Raw genomic sequence first — 26458 nt, 5'->3', positions numbered from 1 at the left:
CATATCGTCTGCATAGCTGATGTTGTTGATGCACGTCCCTCCTACATGACATCCTATGTAGGTGCTGCTGAGCCCCTCGATCAGCTTGTTAACATAAAAGTTAAAAAGCATGGGTGAGGACAATCCCCCCTGCCTCACTCCACATTCCAAACTGTAATCATTCGACTGCTTTCCAGCCCATTTGACACAATTCCTCTGGTTGTCATACCAATATTTAAATATTGATATAACATCGAGAGGCAGACCGGTTTCACACTGTAGCTTATTCCACAATAAATTGTAAGAAACTAAATCGAATGCCTTCGACAAGTCCAAAAAGCAAGCATACACCGGAGTTTTTCGAGCTGTGTAGTACTGCACAGTCTGCTTGAGACAGAAGATGGCACTCTCTGTAGACAGACCAGGCTTAAAACCAAACTGTAAGTCATGGAGTTTGATACTGTCGGCCAATCTTCTGTCAAGCAAACCGTCCAGCACCTTAGCTATAATCGTAGCCAAGGATATAGGTCTATAATTGGACAAGTCGGAGGCATCCCCCGTTCTATTCTTTACAACAGGTACAACAAGAGTGTACATTAACTTATCCGGTAAATAACAATGACTCATACATAAGTTAAAGAACATTGTAAGAACTCGCGGCAAGTGCAATCCTGCGTACTTCAGATGCTCGACACTGAGATCGTCGTGCCCGGGGGACTTACCCCTAACCATTTCTTTAATAACTGAGGCAACCTCACACTCCGAAAACCCTACAGTGAAGTCCTCGTCACGATATCCAGCATCGAACACCTGCGACTGCGGAAGGAGAGGAGACACTACTTTAAAGTGTTTACGGAAAGCATTCGCTATATCAGTCGGATTAAATTTACCATCTACACTCACGGGAAGGCTCGATTTTGGATTCAGTTTATTAGTGTTATTCCAAAATTTATTAAAATCTTTATTAGCATAATTTTGAGCAATAATATCCAATTTTATTTGTTTTTCATTATTTTGACAATATTTTAATTTACTTTTAAATAATTTTCTCGACTCGTGCATTTTATCGTAAATGAAGCCAGTATAAGGTTTACCGTATAATATCCAGGACTGATACCAAAACCGAGCTTCCCCATGAGCGGTACTGACGTGTTTATTCCAGCCTGCAATACACTTATGCCTCTTAATTCTTTTATCTATATAGCTACATTCGGCTGAATCTCTCAGAATACATATAATCTCGTCATACATGGACACTATTATGCTTTTATGATCAGCACTTGAACATTTTTTGTCAGCATATGAATATAAATCTACCGGAAGGGTTATCAAACATAATTTACTATTACAACTATCGGTATACTTCTGTATCTGATCACTATCCCTTTCAGCCCATTTAATTTTATTTAAAGATGGTGAGGGGGCCACAATTTTCAACTGAATCTTACTTAAATTACATTCAATTAATAAGGGAAAATGATAATATATTTATTTATATATATTTAAAAATATATTTATTTATAAATTATATATAAATAAATATATATATTAAAAATATATTTATTTATATATATTTAATATTTTATATATTTTATATATATATTTCCGTTTTATATTTTTATATTTTCATTTTACATAAAACTTTCTTAGCGTATATTATATAATTCTTTCATAGAAGTTTTTATTATTGTATTTTAGTTCTAAGAAAATTCAACAAATAAATGGCTGCATCTAAACTTTTTATATGTACTACATTAGTAAGAAAACAAGCATGCGAGGAATACTATCCTACCGTCATACAGTATTACTAGTTCGGAGGGTAGTGCTAATCAATTATTGTTAGCTTAACCAAAATTGTGTTACTGTTAATTATACGCCATTTATTGTAATAGGTTAAGGTTTATATATATATATATATAAATAAATAAATAAATAAATAAATAAATAAATAAATAAATAAACAAATAAATAAATAAACAAACAAACAAACAAACAAACAAACAAACAAACAAACAAACAAACTAGATAGGCCCAGATAAATTAAAAAGCGGACTGTATATATATATAGGTTTACTTCTGGTTAGGTTTCAAATAAATAAAAATAAAAGCGTGCGATCGCGTTGTAATCTTGTGATGCTGTCAAAGTAGTAATGGCGCGCTCGGAGTGGTCGTGCCGCGCCGCCCGCTCCCCTCGCCGCGTTGTAGACGTGTTAACGATGTGTGCGTTAACATATTCCCAGGCCACCATGGAAAGGCCAGCCCAGCTGATGTAAGAATGCGTCGTGTTCAGTCCGATGGTCTATCTTGTAGTGGGCATATCTTATGAAAAGCCCTTCTGATCGTCCCGGCCATTGTCTTGATATCCGCTACTCGAGTCTCTCCGTCAGCTCCCGGATACAGCTTGATTATACGTCCCAGCGGCCATTGTGCCACCGGCAGCGCCTCGTCCTTTACGATGACCAGCGAGCCTTCTGTGAGCCCGCCTGGTGAACGATGCCAGCGCGTCCTTTGGTGTAACTGAGAAATATATTCCTTATTAAAGCGTCTCCAAAAATGCTGGCGCAGAAGTTCGACCCGTTGATGCCGCGGCAGCCGTGCCGGGTCGCAGTCGGACATCCGTGGATGAGGTAGCACAGTTAGAGTACGACCAATTAAAAAGTGGAAAGGAGTGAGGGCTGAGAGATCAGATGGATCGGATGAAAGAGGCGTGAGAGGCCTCGAATTGAGAATGCCTTCTATTTGGACTAGTAATGTGTACATTTCCTCATATGTGAGGTGTGCCATCCCTAGTACTCTTTTGAGATGATGCTTCACTGATTTAACAGTGCTCTCCCATAGACCCCCAAAGTGGGGTGTATATGGGGGAATGAAATGGAAGTTCACACCTTGTTCTGCAGCACAACTGTAAATTGACTCACTGTGATTTTTGAGAAAGTTGGTGATCACACGAGCAGCACCCACCAGATTTTTCCCATTGTCTGAGTAAATGTTATTAGGTTTACCTCTGCGAGAAATGAACCTGTTAATTGCTGCTATGTAAGACTCTGTCGTCAGATCTGTAACCAACTCCAAGTGCACCGCTTTGACTACAAAACAGACGAAAACACAAATGTAAGATTTGATAAGCACACTTCCACGCCCCTTACGGTTGTTGATCATAATTGGCCCAGCGTAGTCAACACCTACGTCACTAAATATAAAGTTTGCGTGCAGTCTCTGTTCAGGTAACTGTCCCATGATAGGTGTTACAGTTTTTCCTTTAAACCTTTTACATGTTACACATGATTGTGTAGTTTTTCTAGCCAGGTTGCGACCAGAAATTGGCCAGAAAACTTGACGTATGTGTGACAACAACAGTTGTGGGCCAGCGTGTAAAAGTGTGATGTGATAGGTTGCGAATATGATTTTAGTAATGTGATGAGCTGGGTGTAGAAGGATAGGGAATTTTCGATCGTAATTGTATGGCGATTGTGCTAACCTTCCGCCCACACGAATGAGTTGATTATCTCCTATGAAAGGATTAAGTGAATTTAATTTATGTGTTGCAGATAACTGTTTGTTATGTAATAATAGTTGATATTCCTCAGAAAAGAAATCTAATTGTACTATCTTTGCTAACTGATACCTAGCTATATTAAGTTCACTAGTTGATAAGGGCATGACGTCACCTATTTGACACACCTGTTGATGTTTATTTGTACTGCAATTATTGTTGTATGATTGTTTTTTATGTTTGCAATGATGAATGAATCGAAGTATGTAAGCTACGATGCGTGTAAGTTTGTTGAAATTTGAGTATTTGTTAACAAATGAATTACTGTTAAGTACATCTATGTGCGTGAGATGTGTTTGCGACCGGACTTCTGGAAGGTCAGATACGCTGAGATGCCCTGGTTGTTCAGGCCAGCTGTGATTATCATCATTCCTTAAAAAGTCAGGTCCTGAAAACCATAAAGGTGTGTGAAGTAATTGTTGTGCATTGGTACACTTTGTGATGATGTCTGCTGGATTTTGTTTGGTTGGTACATAGTACCATGACTGTGGATCAGTATGTTTGAGTATGTCTGTGACTTTGTGTTTGACGAATGTTTGTAGTTTGTGTGTAGGTGAATTTATCCAGGATAAAACAATTATCGAATCACTCCAATAATAACACTTACACTTGTTTATATTGCGTAGTGAGTTTAAAACTTTAATACTTAAATGAACACCGGTGAACGCGGCACATAATTCAAGTCGCGGTATGGTAAGTGCTTTTAAAGGAGCCACCCGTCCCTTGGCTATTAACAATTGAACACTGATATTGCCGTCTGATGTGTAGGTACGTATGTATACGCACGCACCATACGCCTGTTGCGACGCGTCGCAAAAAATGTGGAGTTCAATGTTATCGCGCGACGAGTCACGGAATGCACGCCGAGGAATAGTTAATTGATTTATAAAAGATAACGATTCTACGAACTTCGCCCATTGTTGTTGTATTGAAACCGGTATTTCACCGTCCCAACTGATGTTATTTATCCACATCTGTTGCATTAGTAATTTAGCCTCGAGTATGCAAGGGCTAATGAGACCTAGTGGGTCGAAAATATGACCTATAGTGGATAAAATTGTGCGTTTTGTGATTTGCTTATGTGATGCAAATTCTGAATGTACTGTGTATGAAATTGTATCGCTGTGAATGTTCCATAAAATGCCTAATGTTTTTGATGGGTCGTTAGAACTAAGATTAACTGTTGTGTTGTCTGAATCATTAAAACCTAGTTTTTCAAGAACGGGCGGACAGTTAGACAGCCATTTTCTAAGTGGAAATTGATATTTCTTTAATTCGGAAAAAACTCCATTAGCAATTTCTAATAGTACCGGCTCGTCATCTGTCCCCGTCAAGAGGTCATCACAATAAAAATCATGCAAGATGATCTCGGAGACCAGTTTGTGATCATAATTGTCTGAATGATTTTGTGTGTTTTGACAATTTAGGCCTATTTGTTTGATGCAGCGTGTTGCTAGGTACGGCGCCGATGCCGTGCCATATGTGACAGTGTTGAGCGTGTATGTCTGCAGGGGTTCCGTTGGATTGTATCGCCATACGATTTGTTGTAAGGGCCGCTGATGTTCCACCACTGATATTTGGCGAAACATTTTTTCTATATCAGCTGATATTATATATCTATGTTGACGAAAGCGTATGAGTATAGAAATAAGATCGTCTTGGACAACAGGTCCTACAAACTGAATGTCGTTGAGCGATAGCTTTGTGGATGTTTTTGCGGAACCATCGAACACTGATCTGAATTTTGTTGTGGTGCTTGACTCACGTATAATACCATGATGTGGTAGGTAGTACACAGGTGAGCGCTGTATGTTTGTGTTGGTGCTGTCTGCACCTGATTGTATGATTGATTTATTATGTTCTGAATGAATGAATTTATTTTTCTGTGAATGTTTGTTTAAAGTCATGTGACCTAGTTGTATGTACTCTGTTATGAATTTTGAGTACTGTTGTTTATGTGTAGAATCTGAATTCATACGGTTTTCTACGGAATAAAACCGTTTTTTGGCTTGATAGTATGAATCACCCAAGCATTCAGGTGATTTTTTGAATGGAATAGTGACAACAAATCTGCCATCACTTTGTCTTGTGGTTGTTTGACTAAAAATGATTTCGCAAGCATCTGAATCGCAGGGTTCGTTGATTTGAGAATTAGATAAGCTATCTAACTCCCAAAAGCGGGATAACTGATCTGAATTGTCGTTATTAAAAAAACAACTGTTTGTGTGTTTGTTGTTGTTTGTTGTTGACCCTGAAACTAACCAGCCTAATTCAGTTTCGTGTAGTGTAGGCTGTTGTTTACCTAAATGAATCTGACCCCTACCAATTATTTGCCAGAATATGTCGGCGCCTAGCAATAAGTCAATTGGGGCGGGTTCATAAAACTGAGGGTCGGCTAGTTTTATATGCTTAGGTACATTTAAACCTTGTGGATCGATGCGCATGTGAGGTAATGAATGTGCTATTGTATCAAGTACCAAACATGACAAATTGGCTGTGAAAGAACTATTATATGATTTTATTATAACATTTGTGCGATGAAAAATTTTTGTATGTTGTTGATTTATGCCTGAGACTGTACCGCGAATGGGTTCGAAAGTGAGATTGAGCTTTGTACCCAGATTATTTGTGATGTAACAGGAGGTACTTCCACTGTCCAGCAATGCTCTCGCCAAGTGTGGTTTTCCATCACTGGCGATGACTTGTACTACGGCGGTGGAAAGTAAAACTGAGGTGTGTTGTGAATTACTGTTACTAGCGAGTGTAGTGTGCGCAGTGTCCTTGGATGGTTCCTTATGTATGTGTAGCATAGTGTTATGTTTCTGTTGACAGTATTTACATGCTCCGCCACGACAAGATTTTGTTTCGTGACCGTTATGCAAGCAGTTCGCACAGAAGTTGGAAAACTTGGACACCTTTTCTATCCTCTTTTCCACTGTCATTTGTTTAAATTGTGGACAAGCGTATAGATAATGGTGACCTTTACACAAGGGACAAGGAATGCGAGAATGTTTATTATCTTTATTGTCTGATTTGGATGATTGTGGTTTTAAATCTAATTTATGTATGTTTTTAGCGTCTTCAATATTTTGTAAAAGAAGGGAATGATCACTAATACATGTTGTTAAATCTTGAAATATAGGCTTATCCCTTGTAATTTTTTTAATTGTTTCATTCCAATATCTGATTGTTGCGATGTCTAATTTGGAGGTAATAAGATAAATTAACATTGTATCTACTGTGGGTTCGCCTAAATTATTAAGTGCTCTGAGGTTTTTGTTTACTGTGTCTAGTAATTGTCTGAGTGATGTTGCAGATTCCTTTTCAATGTTTTTTATGGTGAATATTGCGTGAAGGTGATTGTGTATTAGTTGAGAAGTGTTGTTGTACCTATCTGTGATAAGTTCCCATGCTACCCGGTAATTGTCTGATGACATTTCTAATGATTTAATAACTTCTGAAGCCTCACCTTGCAGAGATGCACGCAAATAGTGAAACTTTTGAATATTATCTATTGATTTGTTTTTGTGTATGAGTGATTCAAAGGTATCTCTGTACTCGAGCCAATTTTGATATTCCCCTGAGAAGTGTGGAAGGTCAATGGTGGGTAATTTAATAAATGCTTTAGTTGCTGATTCACTTGCAGTTGGAGTTTGTACTACAGACCCGTTGACGCAAGCAGTTTCATTGTCTCGTAGCAGCTGGATACCGAGCGCAAGTTGATAGTGGTATTCCATTTCAAATTGCTCCCGTTCCTTCAGCTGTTCATCTGAAACCCCAATAATGTCGTCGATGAGTGCTTGGTTTTTATCAAATTCAATTGCAAGGGACTTGTAGGACTCTAATCTATTATTTAATTGTATAATATCTAAATCAGACAACGGTTTATTGTATTTTAATAAAGATTCAATATAATTTTTGAAAATTGTGACCTTTCCTTTATGACTAGATCTCCTTTTTTTGTATGTATTGAGTTGAGAAGAATCATAATCATCGAACTTGTTAGATGTTTGGGCTGAGTTAGAATCAGTCATGATGGAAATTCTATGAAAATTATGTAATTAGATAAGTAGGTAATTGAACGATACTTAAATTGGATAGCAAATGTGGCAGGCACAGTGTGATGATCACGCAACTTTACCAAATTACCCTCGGTGTGAGGCTAACTCGATGCGCTGAGAACAGGGCGATGTAAGCTGTAAGTATGTAAGCAATGTATGTAAGCTGTCGTAAGCAAGCTGTTTAGCAAAGAAATTTTTTTTTTTGGAAAGCAATAAAGTAATGAAAAGAAATGATTGGTGATAAGAAAGAATTAAATTTCGAAAAGATCGGCAAGAAAATTATAAAAGTAAAATGTAGGTAGGTTATAATTGGAAAAAAAAATCTGATGCAATAGTTAGTTACGTATAAATTATTGCTTATTTTTTATTGTAATGGACGGTATAATGCTTGAAAGGGAATGGATGGCTATTAAGCAAGTTCACTAAATGTTTGATAATGAGTATGATGACACTGAATGTGCACTTTAATAGAATGAATTGGTCGAACTCACGTAACTGTTGCTACCAAACCCTTTTTTTCGTCCTCAGCGATTGATGTGGCCAACGCTTGTGTGGCGGCGGCATCCAGATGCTCGTAGGCTGCGTTCGCTGTTGCGATGTCCGCTGTATGACCTTCAGCTGAATTCCGGACGCGCTGTGTGGTGGCGTGGCTTACGATCACGACGCTATTTTAATTACTATAACCTATTAGACGGACGCGAAGGACCATAGATAGGCCCAGATAAATTAAAAAGCGGACTGTATATATATATAGGTTTACTTCTGGTTAGGTTTCAAATAAATAAAAATAAAAGCGTGCGATCGCGTTGTAATGTCGCGGTGGTCGTGCCGCGCCGCCCGCTCCCCTCGCCGCGTTGTAGACGTGTTAACGATGTGTGCGTTAACACAAACAAACAAACAAACAAACAAACAAACAAACAAACAAACAAACAAACAAACAAACAAACAAACAAACAAACAAACAAACAAACAAACAAACAAACAAACAAACAAACAAACAAACAAACAAACAAACAAACAAACAAACAAACAAACAAACAAACAAACAAACAAACAAACAAACAAACAAACAAACAAACAAACAAACAAACAAACAAACAAACAAACAAACAAACAAACAAACAAACAAACAAACAAACAAACAAACAAACAAACAAACAAACAAACAAACAAACAAACAAACAAACAAACAAACAAACAAACAAACAAACAAACAAACAAACAAACAAACAAACAAACAAACAAACAAACAAACAAACAAACAAACAAACAAACAAACAAACAAACAAACAAACAAACAAACAAACAAACAAACAAACAAACAAACAAACAAACAAACAAACAAACAAACAAACAAACAAACAAACAAACAAACAAACAAACAAACAAACAAACAAACAAACAAACAAACAAACAAACAAACAAACAAACAAACAAACAAACAAACAAACAAACAAACAAACAAACAAACAAACAAACAAACAAACAAACAAACAAACAAACAAACAAACAAACAAACAAACAAACAAACAAACAAACAAACAAACAAACAAACAAACAAACAAACAAACAAACAAACAAACAAACAAACAAACAAACAAACAAACAAACAAACAAACAAACAAACAAACAAACAAACAAACAAACAAACAAACAAACAAACAAACAAACAAACAAACAAACAAACAAACAAACAAACAAACAAACAAACAAACAAACAAACAAACAAACAAACAAACAAACAAACAAACAAACAAACAAACAAACAAACAAACAAACAAACAAACAAACAAACAAACAAACAAACAAACAAACAAACAAACAAACAAACAAACAAACAAACAAACAAACAAACAAACAAACAAACAAACAAACAAACAAACAAACAAACAAACAAACAAACAAACAAACAAACAAACAAACAAACAAACAAACAAACAAACAAACAAACAAACAAACAAACAAACAAACAAACAAACAAACAAACAAACAAACAAACAAACAAACAAACAAACAAACAAACAAACAAACAAACAAACAAACAAACAAACAAACAAACAAACAAACAAACAAACAAACAAACAAACAAACAAACAAACAAACAAACAAACAAACAAACAAACAAACAAACAAACAAACAAACAAACAAACAAACAAACAAACAAACAAACAAACAAACAAACAAACAAACAAACAAACAAACAAACAAACAAACAAACAAACAAACAAACAAACAAACAAACAAACAAACAAACAAACAAACAAACAAACAAACAAACAAACAAACAAACAAACAAACAAACAAACAAACAAACAAACAAACAAACAAACAAACAAACAAACAAACAAACAAACAAACAAACAAACAAACAAACAAACAAACAAACAAACAAACAAACAAACAAACAAACAAACAAACAAACAAACAAACAAACAAACAAACAAACAAACAAACAAACAAACAAACAAACAAACAAACAAACAAACAAACAAACAAACAAACAAACAAACAAACAAACAAACAAACAAACAAACAAACAAACAAACAAACAAACAAACAAACAAACAAACAAACAAACAAACAAACAAACAAACAAACAAACAAACAAACAAACAAACAAACAAACAAACAAACAAACAAACAAACAAACAAACAAACAAACAAACAAACAAACAAACAAACAAACAAACAAACAAACAAACAAACAAACAAACAAACAAACAAACAAACAAACAAACAAACAAACAAACAAACAAACAAACAAACAAACAAACAAACAAACAAACAAACAAACAAACAAACAAACAAACAAACAAACAAACAAACAAACAAACAAACAAACAAACAAACAAACAAACAAACAAACAAACAAACAAACAAACAAACAAACAAACAAACAAACAAACAAACAAACAAACAAACAAACAAACAAACAAACAAACAAACAAACAAACAAACAAACAAACAAACAAACAAACAAACAAACAAACAAACAAACAAACAAACAAACAAACAAACAAACAAACAAACAAACAAACAAACAAACAAACAAACAAACAAACAAACAAACAAACAAACAAACAAACAAACAAACAAACAAACAAACAAACAAACAAACAAACAAACAAACAAACAAACAAACAAACAAACAAACAAACAAACAAACAAACAAACAAACAAACAAACAAACAAACAAACAAACAAACAAACAAACAAACAAACAAACAAACAAACAAACAAACAAACAAACAAACAAACAAACAAACAAACAAACAAACAAACTAACAAACAAATAAATAGCGACGGAGCCATCTAAGTCCCCAAGCCAACTAGCACTATCCGGTACTACATATGGTTCACAAACAACAGCAATGTCGACGCACCACTCTGCTATGGATTGCAGTAATAAGTCCTGCGCTCCAGCACAGTGGTTGGCATTCGACTGTAGGAAATGTGCTCGTTGTCTGTCCATTATGTCATGGCAATATCCTCCTGGCCCTCACAGCCTCGACGTCTGACGTAGGCCTCAATGTTTAGAGCCTCCGTTCCTTTAACAGGCGGTGGGTGGCAATCAGCACTACCCATAATGTGTTCTGCCGGCTTTTTCGCGTCGAAGCATATCATGCAATGTGGTGTGGCTTGACATGTTTTAAACTTGTGGCCCTCACTGCCGCATCGGAAGCAAAGATGTTCCCGCACAACTGTTGAAGGACACCGAGGCCTAGTATGACCCAACGATAGGCACCTAAAACAGCGCATAGGTCGTTCCTCCAGAACCTGAACCTTAGCAGAGCTCCAACCTACCAAGATCCGTCCCTTTTCCACGATGATTTTAGCTGATTCGCATGGGCATCGCACCACAGCTGACCTCATTCCTCTAGGACCAAGTAATAGATCTAAGACTGTGATAGCGTTCACTGGGCAACCGCCAGTACTCGCAACGGCGTCTATTACCTTTTCTTTGGTGACTGAATCATCTAATCCCACTAATCTTAACGAGGCGTTTATGGGGTCTAGTGACTTCAGCCACTCCCTCTAGTGCTACGCCTAGCCGTTCAGGTAGAATGTCCGCTTGCTCCGAAGAGTATGATGCAGAGAGCTCTAAAAGTCGGCCACCCGACATTGCCTGGCGCACCGATAGACCTTGGGTGATGCCTAGCTGCACCAGATCAATCCCCTGCTGAGCTCGTTCCAGGGCCTGGGCATAGGAAACTCCTTTTCTTAAGGCCTCCGTAGTCAAAGTAACCATAACAGCTTTAGTGCGAGGTGGCTTGTCCAACTTAGGTCGTGGTGGCTACCTATTCGCAGCTACTGATGTCGGCGTTTTTGATGCAGAAGGGTTCGTAGAGGAAGATTTTTTCCCTTTCTTACTCCGTTTGGCAACTGTATTCCAGGAACCACCCACTTCCTCCACAATATCGGCGACAGTGCTCCCTGAAACTGACTCAGGACAAGTTTCAGTCATAAGTGCATCATTCCTAGCTACCGGAGCTTGAACACACTCTATGGTCTTTTTCTGTTTAGGTTTGCGTTGAGCTTCAGTCTCAGTGTCCACTATCTCCGTCGATATTGCTATCCCTCTTTGACGTCGCTCATGTGCTAAAAGGGGACGCAAAGGTCTTGCTGGAAGAAGGCGTTCTTCGATGCCGGCAAAACGAGCATCAACCAAGGTTCCCACAGAGCTGATGATGGTGCGCTTCAGCCTTTCAAGCATTTCTTCATTAACATCATGAGTAGGCGCCGAAACCGCCTGGGCCGAATTTTGCGAGTTATCAAGTGTCAACCTTAGACTCTGCACCTCCTTGCTGTGTGCCTGGAGCTCCGATCTAAGTTTATCCACTTCCACAGTCAGGCGCCGATTCTCCTCGCGTACGCGGCGTACTTCCTCACTCTCAGTACGAGTGACTAGTGCCTCAACAATCTCAGTGAGGGATGCTGCAGCTTCCTTGAGTTTGCGCACATATGGGCTGCACGTTGTCCTGCGTATTTGCGTAGCTCCTCAGCAGAACACAGGTAAGCATCCCGTCTATCTTCCACCCCCGAGACACACTCTACGTCGGTTGTCTGTGCAGACTTATGCTGAGATGCCCAGTCCGAAAGGCTTCTCTCCAAATCATAATCTTTTTCGCGTGCTTTCTCCACACGCTGCCTCTGCTCTTTACGAGCGCGTGTTTGTGCAGCGCCTCGGGCTTTCGGAGGCCTTCTTCTAGTTGCCGTATGGCATTTGGAGCCAGGTATTGCCTCAATTTCCGAGCCAAACCGAGATTTGTCAGTTTTGCGCTTACGTCGGGTACTCTGCACCGCTCCCGAGTCCGAACCGGACTCTAAAACTCCCACGTTACCGTCATTTGTTGTTGGGTTTATTTTTTCTTTTTCCATAAAGTTCCCACGAGTATGGGGGAAGAACAGTCCATCCAAGTAGTGCCCCCTGTACTTGGATAAGCCTTATACGCCACGGGTGTCGGCCGGTACCCTGGCGGGACCAGCAGTAGCGACTGATCATCCCATCAGCCATGAACCCCTCGCGCTGCTTCGCCACTTGGGTTGGGGTAATTTTTTATAGAGGTTTTCTTCCTCGCAGTCCGGCCGGTGAAGGCAAGACCCTCGGTCCCGTGCGTGGCCGCGAGACATGACCACAGATACCACTCACGGGATTACGATAAGGACGGAGAGCACTGCTCTGTCCGACGGCGGGGTAAGCGCACGCCGAACCCGCCATACCTCCACAATGACCTAGCGCGTGCGCGCAGAGCCATCACAGGGGTCCCTCCCTACAATGCGCTCAAGGGACAACTCTTACAATACAGAGCGCCGGAGCGCATTCCCGCGTGTCGGTTTATTAGCCGCGACGAGCAGCAGCACCATGACTGTGATGCTGCTGCCCGTCCCGTTGCCCAGGGTGCTCCACGAGGAGGTAACCGACATAGCACCCCAAAAAAAAAATGTTCAACCTAACCTAACCTAAGAATAAAAATCTTTTGTTTATTAAAAACTTCTCATTTAATATATATATTTTTATGAAATCTAACAAAAAGAAATCGAAATGAGAGAATAAAAATGTAAAAAAATGTCCGCCGTGTGATCCCGGCCTAGAATAGGATCACCCTGGTACTGATGGTGTCGTAAGAGGCGACTAAAGTACGTGTGGTAGAGTCACGTCGCCAGCGATGGCAACACGCATGGGCAGACTCGACCGGATCATTACCACCCCCGGCATTTATAACCGGCGTTAAGTAGTGGCTTTATGCCACTGCGTTTCGCATTTGGTAATGCCGGGCTCCGGAGCCCAACCCCCACCCCTCCCTGGAATATGAAAGCGGCACATAAAGAGAAACTACCCCAGGAGGGTACCAGCACCTCCGGTGCAGGAGAATCCCTCCCTGAGTTCTCAAACAGCCTGAGTTTGAGCCTGAGCCCTTCGAATTCTGGGGAGGGCAAAGTACCGCGCACAAGACAAAATCTCAAACAAGGCAAACGAGACGTACGCCTCACGGCAACCCCTACCACACTAAACGTGGACTTTTGCAATATCAGGGATCTTCACTCCAACCTGAATGCCGTCCACCACCATCTTGAGACGGCACGGCCGGCTTTATTATTTCTGACGGAGACTCAAATTGTCCGACCGAGCGACACAGTCTACCTCCAATACCCCGGCTACAAAATAGAACATAACTTTATGCCTCATGCCGGGGTCGCTGTGTTCGTAAGGGAGGACCTGAGCTTCCGTCGTCTTGCAAATTTTGAAGGTCGGGACCTGTCTACTATCTGGCTCCGTGTAGACTCGGACGATCGAACCCGAATCTACGCATGCCTTTACAGGTCCCACAGTGGCAATGTTGAGACCGATCGGCTCATGGAGCACATGCAATTGGCCATCGACGATATGCTCTCACAAATCCCCTCTGCAGAGGTCGTGATACTTGGCGATTTTAACGCGCACAATGCCAGTTGGCTTGGTTCACGCACCACCGACCACGCGGGGAGGGCCGTTTTTGACCTTGCTATGGCGAACGGATTGTCCCAATTGGTTGAGTCGCCTACGCGACTCCCGGACGTGGACAACCACAATGCCTCCTTATTGGACCTTCTGCTGACTTCACACCCGGGACAGTACCAGGTTGTCGTCGATGCTCCTTTAGGGTCTTCTGACCACTGCTTGGTACGGAGTGTCGTGCCCATTAAGCGCGGTAGTCGCAGAACACCCGCAACTCGTCGCGTCTGGCACTACAAGTCAGCAGATTGGAATGGGATGCGTACATTTTACTCATCTTATCCCTGGGGCCCGGTTTGCTTCTCTTCTGATGATTCTAGTACCTGTGCCGCTGCTGTTGCCGATGTGGTTCTGCAGGGCATGGAACTTTATATTCCTAGCACTGTAGTGCCTATCGGTGGCAAGTCACAGCCTTGGTTTGATACGTCTTGCAAACTTGCTGCCCTGAGCAAACGCGAGGCATATCAAATCTGGGCCGAGGCGCTGGTCACTAAGGATCCGAAGGTGAAAGCCTCAAAAAGAGAGTATAACCGGGCCTCTAGGTCCTTTAAGCGGCAAATTGCCAAAGCAAGGTCCGAGCATATCGCCAAAATCGGCGAGAAGCTTGAGAACTACCCGTCCGGAACTCACCAGTTTTGGGCGCTCTCAAAGGCGGCACTCGGTAACTTCAGCCAGCCTTCGCTTCCGCCTTTACGCAAAGGGAATGACATTTTGGTCCACAAGGCGAAAGAGAAAGCCGATCTCCTGGGCGCTCTCTTTGCCTCGAACTCGACTTTGGATGACCAAGGATCAACGCCGCCGACCATCCCGCGGTGCCAGAGCTCAATGCCTGAGGTTAAGTTCAGCCAAAAAGCTGTAAGGCGAGCTCTGTCCTCTTTGGACATCCACAAATCGAGCGGGCCAGATGGCATCTCCCCCTTAGTGCTTCGTTCTTGTGCTCCTGAGCTGACACCGGTGCTAACGCGTTTGTTTCGGCATTCTTACTCAGTCGGCGTAGTCCCAGATTCATGGAAGAGTGCTCTTATCCACCCGATCCCTAAGAAAGGCGATTGTTCAAGACCAAATAATAGTTTTTAAAATAATCGTTTTTTCTTTTTAATTTAAATAATTAACTTTATTATACATTATAATTAACATATTTTAAGTAGCAACATTTTGTTTGTAAGTTGTTAATAATCTGTCAACTGTTGACGTTTATGTTTGTCATTCTCTTGTGAATCTGTTATTAAAAGGCTGCGCAGCCTTTGATTACCATTGCGAGTGAATTTATTTTTCCATCCTTCTGAATCCTATCTATCCATGGTCCATGTCGAGCCGGATGTTGAGGACACCGTCTGGGATTAACGAAAATCAATTAAATCAAAGGATTTCAAGAATTTAAGGAAATATTTGTCAACGTGTGCAGAGGTTAAGTAAGCACACGAGATATCATATCACGATTTGAAGTATTCATGATTCAAATCGATCGGGATGTTGAGAACACTATCGGAAATAGAAGAAATAAGGAAAATCTATTAAATTAAAGGATTTCAAGAATATTTAAGGAAATATTTGTCAACGTGTGCAGAGGTCAAGTAAGGTCACGGGGAATCATATCACGATTTGAAGAAGTATTCTTTAGATATTTATTATTAAGTGTTTCTCTTAATACAACCCATCACTCGCAAGGTATTTAATTAAATTTAATGCTGTATCAGGTTAGTAAAATTAAATAGTTAATTTTACACGTGTCATAAACACGAATTTATTCATGTAACTAGGTAATTGGTGAAGTTTAGTCATTTTTGAGTAAGATTTGAGAAATATATTATAAATACTGTAATTTTTATAAATTTAATATACTCAAATCTATTAATATTCACTCAAGTAAGACATTAATTCATTAATACAGTGTACTGGTCACATTAGTTCATTGAACTTTCATTCTTTGGCTTAACAGCATTCATTAACAAACATTGTTACTTTTAATTTAATTAACAAAGTTAGATCATTACAATACTAGTCAAAGGTTTATAATTTGTACTCACATGTTTTACTGTGTCCTTTTTCTATTTGTTCAGGTAGGAATTGTATTAATTTAAGATTTTACTGTAAACAATTCCAGGTGAAATTACTTATCTCCCATAATGCCTGAAGAGAAGGAATTCATTAAGAGACGCGGAAGCTATAAGGGTCGACTGACACTGTTCGTCAGTTATATTAATTCATTGGATCCTGCTTCATTGACGGCTTCCGATATCAGTGAGTTACAATTAAGACTAGGTAAGATCGAAACTGTTTATAATCAGTTTGATGAGGTTCAAACAAACTTAGAATGTTTGGATGTGCTAGATATACAATTACAAGAACGCATGTCATTTGAATCTCAGTATTTCACCTGCGTTGTTAGAGCACAACAATTAATAGAAAAAATTCATCGAGATGATGATAGGTCTAAATTAATCAATGAAGTGTCTCATATAAATAGTCATAAGCTGGTCAAGTTACCTACGATTCAATTGCCAAAATTTAGTGGTTCTTATAGCAATTGGCTCGAGTTTCGAGATACATTTACCAGTCTCATTCATTTAAATAGCGAAATTGATGATATAAACAAGTTTCATTACTTGCGTGCTTCGTTAGAAGGGACTGCTGCAGTTGTCATCCAGTCAATTGAATTTTCAGCGAAGAATTACATCACTGCATGGACTCTTTTGTGTGAGCGGTTTGATAATAAGCGATTATTAGTTCAGCACCACATCTCAGCTTTATTTCATATTGAGGTAATAAATAAACAGTCCTCCTTTATTTTTAAATGTGTAATTAATCAGATAAATAGAAATATTCGTGCGTTAAGCTCCCTTGGGGAGCCCACGGAACACTGGGATACACTGTTGATATATATTATTACTCAAAAATTAGATGCGAAAGCATTCCGTGACTGGGAGGAGTTCAAAGGTCGCTTAGATAAGGATCAACCAATTAAATTAAAATCACTTGATTTCATTCGTAATCGCGCTGACTTATTAGAGACACTTGAGTCTCACCATATTAAATCGTCAGTTAATAATAATGATAACAACAGTAACTTATTGAAACCTTCAAGGTATAAAGCTATGATTTCACACGACAAGGGTGAGACTATACCTTCTTCTTTATCTTCTCCATCTAAAACACGGTGCCCTAAGTGTAACGGTGAACATAACTTGTCTAATTGTTCTGATTTTCTTTCATTGAGCATTGATGCGAGATTACAAGTTTTATCTACTTTTAAAATATGTTTTAATTGTTTTAATAAGGGACATTATGCGAATCAATGTAAAAAGTCAGGGTGTAAATTGTGTAAACGTAAACACCACACTCTTATTCATTTGTCTGGTTATAAAACTAAACAGAAAGGTAACCGACAGGTTAGCGTCAATGGCGCACGCACATCTAACGAACCTTCTAGGTCAGGCTCCGAAAACGGTATTGTTTTATCAACGAGCGTTACGTCACCGCTCTCATGCGCTCAGCATGAAGTATTGCTGTCTACTGCACTTATTAAAATATGTGATAAGAATGATCGTGAAATTATTGCTCGCGTTATTCTCGACAGTGGTAGTACTTCATGTATTATGACGGAACGTTTATATAGTAAGTTGAATACACATATAACTGAAATTGATAAATCCTTAATGGGCGTTAACAGCGTACTGTCACATGTAAATAAAATGTGTACAGTTTCAATAAAATCATTGAATAATAAATATACTACTAGCTTGCAATGTTTTATTTTACCATCTATTACATGTAACGTGCTATCTCAGCAATTAGATTTATCGCAGTTTAAATTCCCATCCAATATTTGCTTAGCGGACCCGAACTTTCATTCACCTGCCGGGATTGATATGATATCAGGTGCTGATGTATTCTGGGACCTATTAGGCTCTCAGCGCATAAAGCTAGGTCAAGGTCAATGTACCCTTACGCTATGTGAAACTAAGCTTGGATGGCTAGTATGTGGTTCAGTCTCATCTAATCAGTTGTCAAATGTAAAATGCAATTTAAATAACATTGATGAGTCACTTCAACTGAACACATTAAATAATAATGTTAAAGATTTAAGTCGTCGAAATTTTGGAAAATACAGGCAAGGGTACTTGGAGGCATGTTTCTACTAACTGCAATCCTGCAGATCATATATCTCGCGGCGTTGATTTAAAGTTTATTAGGAATTTAGAACAATGGTGGTCAGGGCCAAAGTTTTTACAGGAGGATCAATTATGTTGGCCAGTCACGGTGAACTCTGATAAAATTCTACCTGAATTACGACCAGAAATTTCATTATTCACTACTTCCACGAGTGAAATGTTTTCCAATAATAATCAATTCATAAATTTTAATCGTTTTTCGAATATGTCTAGATTAATACGTGCTACTGCGTACGCCTTGAGATTTATTAAATTATGTAAAAGGAATAAAATTAGTAATAATTATTTAAGTAAAACGGATTTGCAAGACGCTTTAAATTTATTTTATTTTATTTTTTTTTTTTATTTATTTATTGATCCACCAACATTTGTTTACATCAATACATACAAAAAAGAAACATAGTACATGGAACTAAGACTAAATGTAACAAACACTTACAGGTAGATACATCTTGCTATAATAGACCGAAAATAAACTCCTAAGCGTAGAAAACAACACAAAACAAAAAAGAAAATTAAAAAAAAATGTTAAATTTAATATATTTTTAGCATGTTTGATTTTTGGTGTTCAATATTAATCGAATCTTGCTAGTTGAATCAGCATTAATGTCAAATAGGTCACTGTACTCGTTAACCAACTTGCAAAGTCTAGGAACAGGAGAGTTTGACCCAAACACTGTTTTCCGGGGTTGGGGATAAAGGAGGGTTATTATATTACGGGGAAACCTCGCTGGTACACGTATATTAAACTTATTGAGTAGCTGAGGGCAGTCAATTCCGTTGGTAAAAATTTTAGAGACAAAAAATATATCTAACCGCCTTCTACGTTCTTCTAAAGAAATCATTCGGAAGTGATTTAATTGCTGACAATAAGAAGGTAGTATCTTTTTTGAAATTCCGTTCGAGAATAATAGGTACCGTAAGAATCTTTTTTGTATTCGTTCTATTACTAGAGAATGGCTCGCAAAGTGAGGTCTCCATACTACTGAACAATATTCTAAGATGCTGCGAACAAGAGATGTGTACAGCAGTATCCGGACTCTGTTATCACGTAAACCTTTAATGTTCCTTAATACGAACCCGAGTAGTTTTGAGCCCCGGTTAACTATTTGTTCAATGTGAGGTACAAACGTTAATTTTTTATCAAATAATACACCCAGATCGCGGATTTGCTCAAGTTCTTTAATGTTATTTTGTGCAATACTATATTGAAATGAGATGACATTTCTTTTCCGAGAATACCGTACAAAAAAACACTTATTTGGATTGAGATCCATTTTATTGTGCCGACACCAATTGAGAAGTTCATCAAGATCTTTTTGAAGCATCATTGAATCTTGTACAGTGTCAATAACTTTACTCAATTTTAGGTCATCTGCGTACATAAAAGTTTTGGAAAATTTTATAGCATTAAGTATGTCGTTAACAAACATGGTGAACAAGATTGGACCCAGATGAGACCCCTGCGGAACACCTGACGTTGCTTTCCGAGAATTAGAGTGAAAGCCATTGACTACTACAGAGAATGTTCTGTTTTCTAAGTAAGACTTGATCCATTGTAAAAAAATACCAGAAATGCCATAAGCAGATAACTTTTGCATCAATAGATCATGAGGCAAACGATCAAAAGCCTTACTAAAATCTGTATATACAACATCCACTTGCTTGTGAGAGTCAAGAGCCTCTACTATATTTTCTGTGAGATCAACTAAATTGGTACATGTTGACCGAGAAGGAACAAACCCGTGCTGATGAATGCTCAAACTCTGTTTAAAATAAAAACGTACAGAGGGACAAACAAGCGATTCTAGTACCTTAGCTAAAGTTGATAAAATGGAAATAGGTCTGTAATTTGATATTAAATCCACGTTGTTTGCTTTGTGAATTGGGACTACTCTCGCTTTTTTCCATTCAGCCGGAAAAATGCCAGTTTGCAAGGACATATTAAATATAATTAATAAAGGTTCTACCAGGTATATAGCACATCTCTTAATAAACACGGGCGGAATCCCATCAGGGCCGGCACCCTTGTTTTCATCTAAACTTTTGAGTTTCCCCAGTAGAGTTTCAGAGTCTATAATAGGTAGCGTTATAAACCGACTGCATTTTTCCATGTAATCCAAAGAATCTCTGTAATCAGAGTTTTGAGTAGTATTATTTATGAATACTGATGCAAAATATGACGCAAACATTTCACAAATTTGCTTACCATCTGAGGCGGTCACCGATCCATCAGTCATATGAAGTGGGTAAGAGCTCGTGCCACCTCGTTTGGCTTTAACGTAGGTCCAGAAATATTTCGAGTTTTTTAAAATATTTTTTTCTGAGTCACTAATGTATTTATTATAGCAATCAATGGCCAAACGTGTACAACGCGAATCTAGCAACTGCAACTCTAGTTCGTCCATTGGGTTTTTATATTTTTGAAAACGACGTCTAAGGTTGTATTTTTCTTTTAAACGGTGCCTTAAGTTACTACTAAACCAGGGTGGATATCGAGATTTCTTAATTTTTTGTTTAGGAACAAATTTTTCAATGATAGCGCCAATGGTATTATAAAATTTAGAAAGAATAACATTAACATCATTAACATCCCCAAATATCTGCACCCATTCACATTTTTTAAGTTCTTTTAAAATATTAATGAAATCGGCTTTATGAAAATTTAACTTGAAAGATTCGCGATTAAACGGAAGCTTCGTTTGCCCTACAAATGAAATATCTACATCCAGAGGAGGATGTAACTGGTCAATGTTACTGAGGGTTGAGTGACTAGGACGGACTATGCAAGTTGGAATATTAGATAACACCAGATCGAGTATTCTGTCGGACTTATTGACTACACTGTTATGCTGTTTGAGTCCATATATGTTAATTAAATCTATTAAAGGTTGACATAAACCTGGCACATTATATTCGCAAGAAGTATCATTCAATAAATTCCAATTAATACTAGGTAAATTAAAGTCACCTAAGATACAGCTGCAATCACAATCTTCGAGAACAAGACGAGAATTATCTATAAAGTAATCCAACATTGAACTATGCACCGGAGGAGGCAAATATACTACACAGAGAGCAACCCGACGTAAAGAATGTGATATCGGAATTTCAATAATGACCCAGAGGTCTTCAAGTTTAGATTCCCAATGAAATATACGTTTGGAGTGTATTTGTCTGGAAATTGCTACAAGGACTCCGCCACCTTCATTTTTGTGAATTAGTTCGGCGTTACTTCTATCTCTTCTATAAACTACATATCTCTCGTCAAAAAGCTCACTGGAAGAAACCGAGCCGTTAAGCCACGTTTCTGTAAGAACGATTATGTCATAATTATTACAAAGTACCGCTTGAAGAAAGCTGTGTGTTTTGGTTCTTAATCCACGTGAGTTTTGATAGTACAATTTTATATTGGAATCGAATTTTAAAAAGAGAGAACTGGACAATAACATACCAACACCGCTAAAAACTAGTTAAATAAACTTAAAAATAAACAAATTATCAAATGTTTTTTAATATATCTAAATTTTTCACTACGATAAATTCGGTTTCATCACTTTTCCTCAAAAACACTCTGCCATTCCGAATCCAGACATACTTGTATCCAGCTTCCTTCGCTCTCTTCCTGGCTGCCGCGTGAAGAGCCTTGTTCATGGGAGACAGGTGTTCGCAGACAAAGATCGGTCTGCTAATTCCAGGCAATCCCAGTAGTGCAGAATTTAATTTATTTTGTACAGATTTTCCCTTGTTATATTTAATAGACGCAGCAAGAAGCTCGTCTCGCAATCTTGGTGTTGACAATTGTACAATTATTGATCGTGGGCGTGGAGAGCTTTGATTTTGCTTTGCAGTGCGGGTGCAGCGCAGTATATCATTTTCTTTTAGTTGACAACCGACAATCTTTCCTAAATCACAAATTATCTTAATTAGGTTTTCATTTTTATTATCCGGCACGCATTGCAACTCTATATTACTCTGTCTCGACTGCTGTTCTATTTGATTGATTCTTTGATTAAGAGAATTAACAGTAGAACCAAGCTCATCTCTTTCAGATTCCAACTCAGATATTCTGACCTTAAAAGCATCAATGTTATTTTTCATGTCTTCATAATTCTCGTTAGTGAAATTCAAAAACTTTCTAATTTCAATTATATCATCTTCTAACGGTTTTATCTTTCTATCAATAATTTTGCTAATACTATCTTCCATTTTAGAAAATAATTCTTGCATTTTTTGATTCATAACTTCTTCTATTGCATCACGTAAATCATCCCGAGTTATGCTGCGATTTTCCGGTGTAGGCGGAGACTGAAGTGCTGGTCTTTTACTTCCTCTCACAGTAGATACATTGCGAATAGGAGTGTGATCCTTTTTTACATTCTTAGAGGAATTACGACAACATTCAGGGCAGCTCCAACCCGTATCTGTATTAGCTAGTGTTGCGTCAAGAAATATGCATGCAAAGTGATAACGTTTTTTACACTTTGAACATGTTATAGACTCATCATTATTACCTGCTTCCGGTAAACAACAACCCCATTGTGACCGTGACATTTTTATTATTTAATAAGTTTGAGTAAATAATATGATAATAATGTTGTCCTCTCAGATGCAAATGCTTGCTTGTTCTTACATGTGTCTTATCTGCAGAGCTTAATCTATGACGAAGTGATTAGGGTACGTCATACGTCTCGACGAAAGCTCTGCATACGATAATGGTTCTTCTGCTTAGCGCGTAACCGTGAGATTCGATCGCTGATGCACTCTGACCACTGTGGCAGTGAAATATTCAACTGACCGCACAAATTGTCACAAAAAAAATAATAATATATAAATCTAAGCAATTATTGCGTTATTTACGATATTATACACATTTTAATTGCAATGTTTGTATCACTAATGTATATTAACACACTTTATACACTGAATTTTCGAAGCCGTTGTTAGATATTGTGAGTGGAAATAATTTTAAATAAGATATTTTCGCGGAACTTGCGTGAAGGAGTATTATTTAGGCCGTGTCAAAGACTAAATATGATTTACTATTAAGAGTCTCACAACAAGAATCATTTCCAGAGTATTCGTTGCTATTGAATCACCAGCCTTTGCTAAAAAAGAGCCCATTACTTAAATTTAATATTTTTCTTGATAAAAATAACATTATGCGTGTTGGTGGTCGCTTGGGTAACTCAGAGTACCCATATGATAAAAAGTTTCCTATATTAATACAGTCCACACATCAATTCACTAAGTTACTTGTCAATTACGAACATCAGCGACTTAAACACGCAGGGCCTCAGCTGTTACTTGCCTCAATTAGAGAACAATATTGGCCAATCGGTGGCCGTAATTTCGTCAAAGCTTGCTGTCGGAAATGCGTAAGGTGCAGTCGTATGAAGGGTCAAGTTATTTCACCTATCATGGGTAATTTGCCCAAAAATCGCGTATTATCCAATAGTTTTCCTTTTCAGTCTGTAGGCGTTGATTATGCCGGTCCAATTTATGCTGCTAGCCGTCAAGGTCGTGGATGCAGATTGGTAAAAGTATACATTGTACTTTTTATTTGTTTTTCAACTAAAGCCGTTCATATTGAGCTAGTAGGCGATTTGACCAGCAATAACTATTTATTAGCGTTAAGGAGGTTCATTGCACGAAGGGGCAAACCCTTAAATATTTACTCGGATAATGGGACTTCATTTGTTGGTGCTTACAACGAATTATCAAAATTTTTAAAGCATAATTGTAATTCGCTGTCATCGGCTGCCGCCAATGACCAAATTGAATTTCATTTTATACCGGCATATTCGCCGCATTTCAGAGAAAATCAACCAAATTTCTTCTTCAGCGAGTGTTGGGAAATTGTAATTTGACATTTGAGGAACTTTACACAGTTTTAGTTCAAATTGAGGCGATCCTCAACTCCCGACCGCTTACACCTCTATCGCCAGAACCCGAAGACTTCATGCCTCTTACTCCAGGACATTTTATCATCGGACGACCACTGATGTCTTTACCGACTCCTGATCACAGCAACTCTCCTTACAATCACTTAACTCGATTCCAGCGGATCGAACAGTTACGACAGCATTTCTGGTCCAGGTGGAGCAAGGAATATATCTCGGAGCTCCAACAAAGAATAAAATGGCGTACCTGTAAAGATGGCTTACTTATGAATTCCCTTGTTCTTCTCAAAGAGGACAATCTACCACCATTAAAGTGGAGACTGGGTCGAGTGGTTGCTGTATTCCCTGGTAGTGATGGAGTTAACAGAGTGGCCGATATTAAAACTTCAACAGGAGTGGTCCGAAGGTCTTTCAGTAAAATATGTCCACTTCCAGTAGCCAACGAGTCGTGTTGAAAGGCCAGTTTTCAACGCCCGGGGGCATGTTCAAGACCAAATAATAGTTTTTAAAATAATCGTTTTTTCTTTTTAATTTAAATAATTAACTTTATTATACATTATAATTAACATATTTTAAGTAGCAACATTTTGTTTGTAAGTTGTTAATAATCTGTCAACTGTTGACGTTTATGTTTGTCATTCTCTTGTGAATCTGTTATTAAAAGGCTGCGCAGCCTTTGATCACCATTGCGAGTGAATTTATTTTTCCATCCTTCTGAATCCTATCTATCCAGCGATGGTTCCGATCCATCTTACTACAGGCCTATTGCCATCACCTCCCTACTCTCAAAAGTCATGGAAAGCATCATCAATAGCCAGCTCTTGGTTTATGTAGAGGATCACCGATTGATTAATGACCGTCAATATGGCTTCCGCCATGGTCGCTCAACCGGTGATCTTCTGGTTTACCTAACCCACCGTTGGGCTGCGGCTATCGAAAGCAAGGGAGAGGGACTGGCAGTTAGTTTGGACATGGCGAAGGCCTTTGATCGAGTGTGGCATAGGGCGCTCCTTGCTAAACTTCCATCCTATGGGCTTCCCGAGAACTTATGCAGGTGGATCGCCAGCTTTCTCACTGGGCGCAGCATCAAGGTCGCTGTCGAAGGGTTTTGCTCCAATCATATGCCCGTGAACGCAGGCGTTCCCCAAGGCTGCGTGCTGTCCCCCACGCTGTTTCTGCTGCATTTCAATGACATGCTGGAAGATTCTAGCATTCATTGCTATGCAGATGACGGCACGGTGGACGCTGTTTACTCCGGCCGCGCAAATGTTTCTCGGGAAAACTCTGAACAGTGCCGAAATAAACTTGTGTCTTCTGTTGAGGCATCCCTCGAGAATGTCTCTTCATGGGGTGAAAAGAACCTGGTCCAATTTAACCCCCTGAAGACACAGGTTTGCGCGTTAACCACTAAAAAAACTCCATTTATCGTATCGCCAGTCTTTCAGAACACTCTCCTTTCAGCCGCGCCTAGTATCAGCATATTGGGCCTTAATGTTTCGAGTGACTAACAGTATCGCGATCATATGTCTGTGAACTTAGCAGAGCATTGTCAGCAGATCAAAAAAAAAATAGAGTTCTCTTCGCATGCACCTGAGTTCTATAGTTCCTGATAGGTTTTATAAATAGTTCTGCCGTTTTTACCCCTGAAAAAGTTATGTAAAAAAATGATCTGCTAAATTCCCGTGGCAGATCATTTTTTTGCAAATAAAAATCGGGGCGAGATCTGCACTCATAGGGATGAATAAAATAGTTCCTGATAATTTTAAACAATAGTTCTGTTAATTTCACGAAGAAA

At 38.6% G+C, this 26458-nt stretch overlaps 3 protein-coding genes across 3 annotated transcripts; 1 reads left to right on the top strand and 2 right to left on the bottom strand.

Moving 5' to 3' along the window:
- Nucleotides 1–2265: 2265 nt before the first annotated feature.
- On the bottom strand, nt 2266–11066 carry LOC146526470 (uncharacterized). The gene is made up of 4 exons (XM_085207063.1): nt 10885–11066; nt 8085–8243; nt 7002–7576; nt 2266–6587 (listed from the first exon to the last, which is right to left on the bottom strand). Exons 1-4 carry the CDS (start codon nt 11064–11066, stop codon nt 2266–2268), a joined length of 5238 nt encoding a protein of 1745 aa, XP_085063189.1.
- Nucleotides 11066–11467, bottom strand: LOC146526469 (uncharacterized). The gene has a single exon (XM_085207062.1). It carries the CDS (start codon nt 11465–11467, stop codon nt 11066–11068), a length of 402 nt encoding a protein of 133 aa, XP_085063188.1.
- Nucleotides 11468–24248: 12781 nt separating this feature from the next.
- On the top strand, nt 24249–25349 carry LOC146526468 (uncharacterized). The gene has a single exon (XM_085207052.1). It carries the CDS (start codon nt 24723–24725, stop codon nt 25116–25118), a length of 396 nt encoding a protein of 131 aa, XP_085063178.1. The 5' UTR covers nt 24249–24722; the 3' UTR covers nt 25119–25349.
- Nucleotides 25350–26458: the final 1109 nt, after the last annotated feature.

The sequence above is a fragment of the Heliconius melpomene genome, unplaced genomic scaffold, assembly GCF_056956725.1.
Source record: "Heliconius melpomene rosina isolate 202511_hmr_F unplaced genomic scaffold, ASM5695672v1 ptg000031l, whole genome shotgun sequence".
NCBI lineage: Eukaryota > Metazoa > Arthropoda > Insecta > Lepidoptera > Nymphalidae > Heliconius > Heliconius melpomene.
The sequence above is the reverse complement of the archived record's forward strand: the minus strand, read 5'-3'. Positions and strand labels throughout refer to the sequence as shown.